This window comes from Physeter macrocephalus, chromosome 11 (genome assembly GCF_002837175.3).
Source record: "Physeter macrocephalus isolate SW-GA chromosome 11, ASM283717v5, whole genome shotgun sequence".
NCBI classification, from domain to species: domain Eukaryota; kingdom Metazoa; phylum Chordata; class Mammalia; order Artiodactyla; family Physeteridae; genus Physeter; species Physeter macrocephalus.
The window spans coordinates 146817068-146823949 of record NC_041224.1 but is presented as its reverse complement, the minus strand read 5'-3'; the positions used below and the strand labels follow the sequence as shown (position 1 = coordinate 146823949).

The 6882-nt window shown below is 39.9% G+C and overlaps 1 protein-coding gene across 6 annotated transcripts in view; it reads right to left on the bottom strand.

Annotated features, from left to right (window-relative positions):
- Positions 1 to 4679: 4679 nt before the first annotated feature.
- FUT8 (fucosyltransferase 8) overlaps positions 4680 to 6882 on the bottom strand; it is a 336029-nt gene continuing 333826 nt past the window's right edge. For all 6 annotated transcript variants that reach the window (XM_028496014.2, XM_055088532.1, XM_028496013.2 and 3 more), the window contains one exon: positions 4680 to 5668. In XM_028496014.2, coding sequence (XP_028351815.1) covers positions 5351 to 5668 — 318 coding nt within the window. In that variant the 3' untranslated portion in view covers positions 4680 to 5350. The remainder of the gene's footprint in view (positions 5669 to 6882) is intronic.

Here is a 6882-nt window from a genome sequence, read left to right as displayed (position 1 = left end):
AGTATCAAAAAAACAAACAACCCAATCCAAAAATGGGCAGAAGATCTAAATAGACATTTCTCCAAAGAAGATATACAGATTGCCAACAAACACATGAAAGAATGCTCAACATCACTCATCATTGGAGAAATGCAAATCAAAACGACAATGAGGTATCACCTCACAGTGGTCAGAATGGCCACCATCAAAAAATCTACAAACAATAAATGCTAGAGAGGGAGAGAGGGTGTGGAGAAAAGGGAACCCTCTTGCACTGTTGGTGGGAATGTAAATTGATATAGCCACTATGGAGAACAGTATGGAGGTTCCTTAAACAACTAAAAATAGAACTACCATATGTCCCAGCAATCCCACTACTGAGCATATACCCTGAGAAAACCATAATTCAAAAAGAGTCACGTACCACCGTTTTCACTGCAGCACTGTTTACAGTAGCCAGGACATAGAAGCAACCTAGGTGTCCATCGACAGATGAATGGGTAAAGAAGATGTGGCACATATATACAATGGAATATTACTCAGCCATAAAATACACTACCAAATGTAAAACAGATAGCTAGTGGGAAGCAGCCGCATAGCACAAGGAGATCAGCTTGGTGTTTTGTGACCACCTAGAGGGGTGGGATAGGGAAGGTGGGAGGGAGACACAAGAGGGAGGGGATATGGGGATATATGTATACGTATAGCTGATTTACTTATACAGCAGAAACTAACACAACATTGTAAAGCAATTATACTCCAATAAAGATGTTAAAAAACATGTAATATTAAAAAAAAAAAGAATAAGGAGAGGAGAAAGCAGGTGGCAACTGAACTGGACTGCAGATGGCAAGGCTGAAGAGCTGAGCAAGTACTCAGAGTCAGAGCTTCTTACTTGTATAAAGAACCCAAAGTGAATGCACTGTCGAGGGGCAAGTGCTCAAACACGCATAATATCAATGAAAGTTGAAGCCAAAGAGCTTGCCACGGCCTGCCTCTGCCCTTCCAAGGATCCTGGAACAGCTCCCTCCATGTTTCCAAAAGGGAGACTGCCATCAGGAACCAGTAAGTATAGAGGCAAATTCTCCTTTGTGCTTCCTTCTGGGCACAGCACTTAAAAAATTCCCTAGAGTCTGTATCTGGCATAAATTAGGGTGTTAAAGCCCAGTCCCCAAATCGTCAACCCCTAAGCCACATATCTGTTCTATATGAGACTACTGATCCTGGCTATTGCACAGCCTCCCAGGAGCACAAATGAAAAATCAGGCGGTTGGCTATGGTCAAAGTGGACATGTCTATTGCACCTTAAGTAAGAGAGATTTATTCTCATTGAGGCAGAGGAGATTCTTCTAGAGGCACCATTTAGACTCCAGTACTTTTCCTGCTTACTGAATATACAGTGATTAGAGTCTCTCTAGCCAAAGGATGATGACAATCACTCTATGAGATAGCTTTTTAGATGTGCTTTTTCTTTTTTAACTCTCAAGCCCCTCGGAAGCTGAGGCCATTCCTGTTCTCAACTTTCTAAAGACGGAACCCAGGAAACAGGTTAGGCTCTATATGATAGAAAAAAACTAAAGCTCAGAGAGGGAAGCAACTAGTCTCAATTCACCTGGGACACAAAGAAACCCTGGATTAGGGCTGGGAGCCCTTTGACAACAGGCATGAACTCTTTAAGTTCAGCTCAGCACTAAATCAGACTTGAGTGATAGGACCAGAAAGAACTTTTGTAACTGTTTTGTGATTAGTATGCAGGATGCTGGTATCCACATTCAATGAGCCCAGGCTAATAACTTTGTTTTCTAGGTAAGGCTCTTTCACAAATGGGTCTTGTAACAAGGAAAAGACCCAAATCTTCCTAATCTAGCACTGGTCACACAATTCAAAACCATGTAGAGTTTTACACGCAATTCAAAACCATGTAGGGTTTTAAAGTACCAGGTCCTCATGGCGAAAGTATAACAGTGGTGAAGAAATGTCAGTCCTCCCAACAAGGCAGCCTGTATAGCATGTACCTGATGATTTGCAAAAGAGTGGCTCAGGGCTTCCCTGGTGGCGCAGTGGTTAAGAATCTGCCTGCCGATGCAGGGGACACGGGTTTGTGCCCCGGTCCGGGAAGATCCCACATGCTGCAGAGCAGCTGGGCCTGTGAGCCATGGCCGCTGAGCCTGCACGTCCGGAGCCTGTGCTCCAAAAAGGAGAGGCCACAACAGTGAGAGGCCCGCGTACCGCAAAAAAAAAAAAAAAAAAAAAAAAGAGTGGCTCAGAAAAGCTTTTCAGAAGGAAATGGTCAGCAGTATTCATTAGCCCTTCACACCTGCAGGTTTAACAATTTGGTTAGTTCTTCATTTTTCCTTCCTGCTTAAAGCCACTGGCTGCTTAGCTATTAAGGTCAGACTCTAAACAGAGACCCCTCCCTCCCCAACCATACTTTTTCATTTTAACTCTCTGCTTCAGAGTTTCACTTCCTGTATGACAGAGTTTAAGCACCTACTGAACAGATCTTCCAATGGATGACAATGATCAACTTTTGACAAAATACAAAAAGGCTACCCAAAGCCATTGGATACTGAACAAAAAAAGCAGGTGAATTCTGGAAAGAGGCTGCAACTTAGAAGGGAAGGGTACAAGGTGATTTTCCCATTTTTATGGCTTTTAGGCTGATAGAAAACAGCTGTCTTTCTGGTTGAAGAAACAGAGGACACCACAGAATCAGAGCAACCACAGCTGCTGGAAAGTGAGGATGGAAGTCTCAGAAGATAGAAAGGCAAAGAAAGAGAGCTCCAAATTGTGTGTGTAAAATCTACCCAAATTTCTAGCTGACTCCTGAACCATATACGTGTGGGGCAGGCTCCAGCTAAAGATAAAATAATTGGGATTTGTGCTGTTGCCCAAGACACAGTTTACAGTTTGAGTTCAATGAAGTTAAATGCCTGCTAACACAGACAAAAACATCAGCACTCTTCAGAGGAATATAACAGAATCCACAACATTAACATTTATAACATGCAGGATACAATCTAAATTTACTCAACATTTGAATAACAAGAAAACTGTGATTCTTTTTCTAGAGAAAAGACAAATAGAGACCAACTTTGAGATGATTCAGATATTAGATTTAACAGAAAAGGATTTTAAAGCATTTATTATAATGATGTTCAAAAAGTAAAGGAAAACATGCTTGTAATGAATAAAAACAGGAAATCTCAGCAGAGGAAATAAAAACCCATGGTTACTGATGCTCTGATGACAAGTGAGATGAGAATTAGAAAATAACTCATACTCAAAAGTACCTCTGCTTAGTTGGAGATTTTTGTTTCAAACGACTTATTTGTACCAAAACTAAATTGAAAATTGCTTACTGACATTAGATGGTTAGTTCTGGAAGACCTGAAAGGAGAGGTAGAAAGAATATAGGGAAGTTTGGTGGGGATATTTTACATACAGGTATTTTCATTTAGAGATGATGTGAAGGACAGGGCTTTTCTGTCTAGGATTCCTGATATTTAATACCAGGCCTGCTACTGGTTCCTACATGGATCAAATTTTTCTTTCAGAAGGTAAAACAATGCTATGAAATACTCCTACCAGGCATCTAAAAGAGGCAGGCTACAGAAAAGAGGAAGTGTTCTTATAAGGAGAAAAGTGATGTTCAGAGAGAAAGCAGAGAGAGCATCAAAGTCTTGTCTTCCAAAGTGATTCTGATGTGGAATTACTAAAAGGAAGTATTTGGAAGAGTTAATCCCAAGTCCATTTTGGGTCTCATACTGGTTCCTCTCCTTTGTTCACCAAACTCTATGTAGTATGAGATGCATACTTCAGAAACAGAGCCAGGGACCTCCCTCATGGCTCAGTGGTTAAGAATCCACCTGCCAGTGCAGGGGACATGGGTTCGAGCCCTGGTCTGGGAAGATCCCACATGCCAGGGAGCAACTAAGCCCATGCACCACAACTACTGAGCCTGTGCTCTAGAGCCCTCGAGCCACAACTACTGAGCCTGTGAGCCACAACTACTGAAGCCCACGCACCTGGAGCCTGTGCTCCACAACAAGAGAAGCCACCGCAATAAGAAGCCTGTGTACTGCAACAAAGAGTAGCCCCCGCTCGCTGCAAATAGAGACAGCCTGCGCACAGCAATGAAGACCCAATGCTGCCAAAAGTAAATAAATAAATAAATTAATTAAGTAATTAATTAAAAAAAAAAAAAAAAAAAGGAAACAGAACCAGCTTCCCAACCCCACAGATTCCTGGTACTCTCAAAAGCACGACATGATAGGAAAGGGCACAAATCATTTCCTGGATAAAACAACAGGTCTCAACTCACAAAAAGTGACAATAGCCACAATAAGAAAGAACAAGCCTGAAATTGTTAGCTTGGAAGTGGAGGGGATCGTTCCTCTGGCAGTGAGGAGTATGATTATTTGATTCAATTAAATCAAATAAACAATGTCCAAAATAATAAAATAAAATTTCCCTAAGATGGTTCTGAGCAACTCTGTAATGTGCACCAACTAAACTCAGTTTTCAGTGTTAAAATGGACCAATGATTCTCTGAGCTAAGCCACTCAATCTGAAACAGAAAAAAAAAAAAAAAAAAAAGTAAAGCAGAACTATAAAACTCTTTTTATCAACATTTTCCACTATAAAGCTGGCCACATCATCATCTAATGATATAAAATTCTAGAAACTTTACAAAATCCCTCTTTTTAAAATTTATTTTTTGTTATCAAAGAGAATGTCCGGAAACATTGAGTACTAAAGAATCTGTTCATGGTATTGTTTTACAAAAGTTCCTAATGGAGTATGAATATTTTATTTTCTGTTGTATCCTTCACTTATTAATGATGAGGTGGATGAACTGGTACAATTACTCAAAAAAAAATTCCAGACAAAAACATCCATTCTCATTCTGAATCTGTTGATTGGAGTGAATTCAGTGGTTACAATACCACCACTGGCTAAGAATCAAGCTCCCCACAGGAGGGAGCTATTTGAGTCATCTCATTAGGTCACATAGGTCTCTCAGATATAGGCACCATGTTTGAAGTCTCACACAAAATGTCTGTGTCACTTAAATTAGACAATGTGGCAGTGTTTGTTTCATGGGGACATAATCTTCAAAGAACGGGTAAAGTAGAAAACAACCTGTTTGTATGTTATACGTGAGTACATTATCGGACTGTGCATGGTTTTGAGGGCACGGTAGCCCTTGTTAAAGAGGAATTCCACCAATGAAGCATCTGTCAGATCCCAGCTGCTCCTGGCGATGAGGGTGTTGACTCATGAGTTGTTAGGTTGGGGCCTTCTTCATCTACTGGTTGGCTCAAACAGTTTGAACTGAGTTTGGTTGTCTTTCTCGTCCATCTAAGCTTTATTTCTCAGCCTCAGGATATGTGGGGTACTTGACTGTTTCTATCTTCTCTCGAACTTTGTAGGAGGGATATAGGCCCGTCCTTCCCAGTTTTCTGTTGACACCTTTAGAATAGCCATCCCAATGATTTCCAGCCACACCAATGATATCTCCAGGTTCCATGGGGATTTCATCTGCAGTTCGAGGTTGGTGAGCATAAATGGCAATCTGGTTGTGGGCATTTTGGCCTCCAAAATAGTAGATGTCATCCAAAGAATGGAAGTTTGCAGAGGCATCGGGATGCAGTGTTTGCATGATTTCATAAGCAACTCGACAGACCTTGGGAAAGTATGAAAAAAAATTGGTTAGTATGTGTAAGATCTCCTTCATAGCAATCCGAAAGCTCTTGGCCAAAGAGACTAGGACTAGACTGGGACCAGGACTGAGAGAATGAGAAGCAGTGGGTTCTAGTCACAGGTTTTCAGTCCATTTGCTCTCAGATGATGGTACAAGTCATTCTTCATTTCTGTGCTTGTATCTTCTTTTTTTAACATAAAAGATAATTACAATTAAGATCTCTCAGAGAAAAAAGTATGTGTATATATAGTGCAAAGTATTTTATGAATATGAATTCATAAATTCATATTTATTAAAATATAAAATTTTAATTTTAATAAAAATTTATTAAGAGCCACAGAGTGTTCCATGTTGGGCACTAGTGGTACAAAAATGAGTAAGACACAGTCTATGCCCTTGGCGAATTCAAGGTTCAGGATTAGAATCGGGATTATAAATACTTCACACATTTCCTTCATTCAGTGTTAATAAATGACATACTCTTTTCTGCTAATTTGGACTTGGTCTCAGAACTCTTCTCAACCGAAATTCATGTAATTACTGACAATCAACTATTGCCAAATGAGCTAAAATATATCTGCTACTTCTGTTCTAAAGTGTGATGTGTGTGATGTGTAGACAGTAGCATCTAGACTGAAATAAGATGAACCAGCCTTTGGGGACGAGGCATCTACCTGATGCACTTAAGGCTACTTAAAGGCTACTTAAGGCTACTTCCTCTGTCCAAAAAATACCTACCATTCCCACTGGATGGCAGCTGGAATTCCACAATCTGAGCTTCATTCCTTGAGCTTCATGCTTGGTGATAAACTATAACTATCTTAATGGAGGTATAACATTTTAAGCAATTAACAAATATATTCATTATAGAGTAAATGGGTTTCAGAAACTTTTATAAGAATAGGTGAAGACCAAAGAGAGAATACTATCATTTTGCTTAGAAAATTCTTCCATTATACACTGTGAACACAGGACTCAATTCAGGTCAAATTTTCCTACATCTCCAGTTGTAGTTACCTCCGTTAATGAAGTTTTACTGTCCCTACACCAATACTTTTGCACATATTTAAAATGATACTAATAGTAATTGTTAACCTGCTCAGTGGAGCAATTTAGGATTACCCAGCAGTTCTTTAAAACTTTGTCATTCATGATATCAAAAATGGAATTCGTAAGTGTTATGAGCAAATGGAATC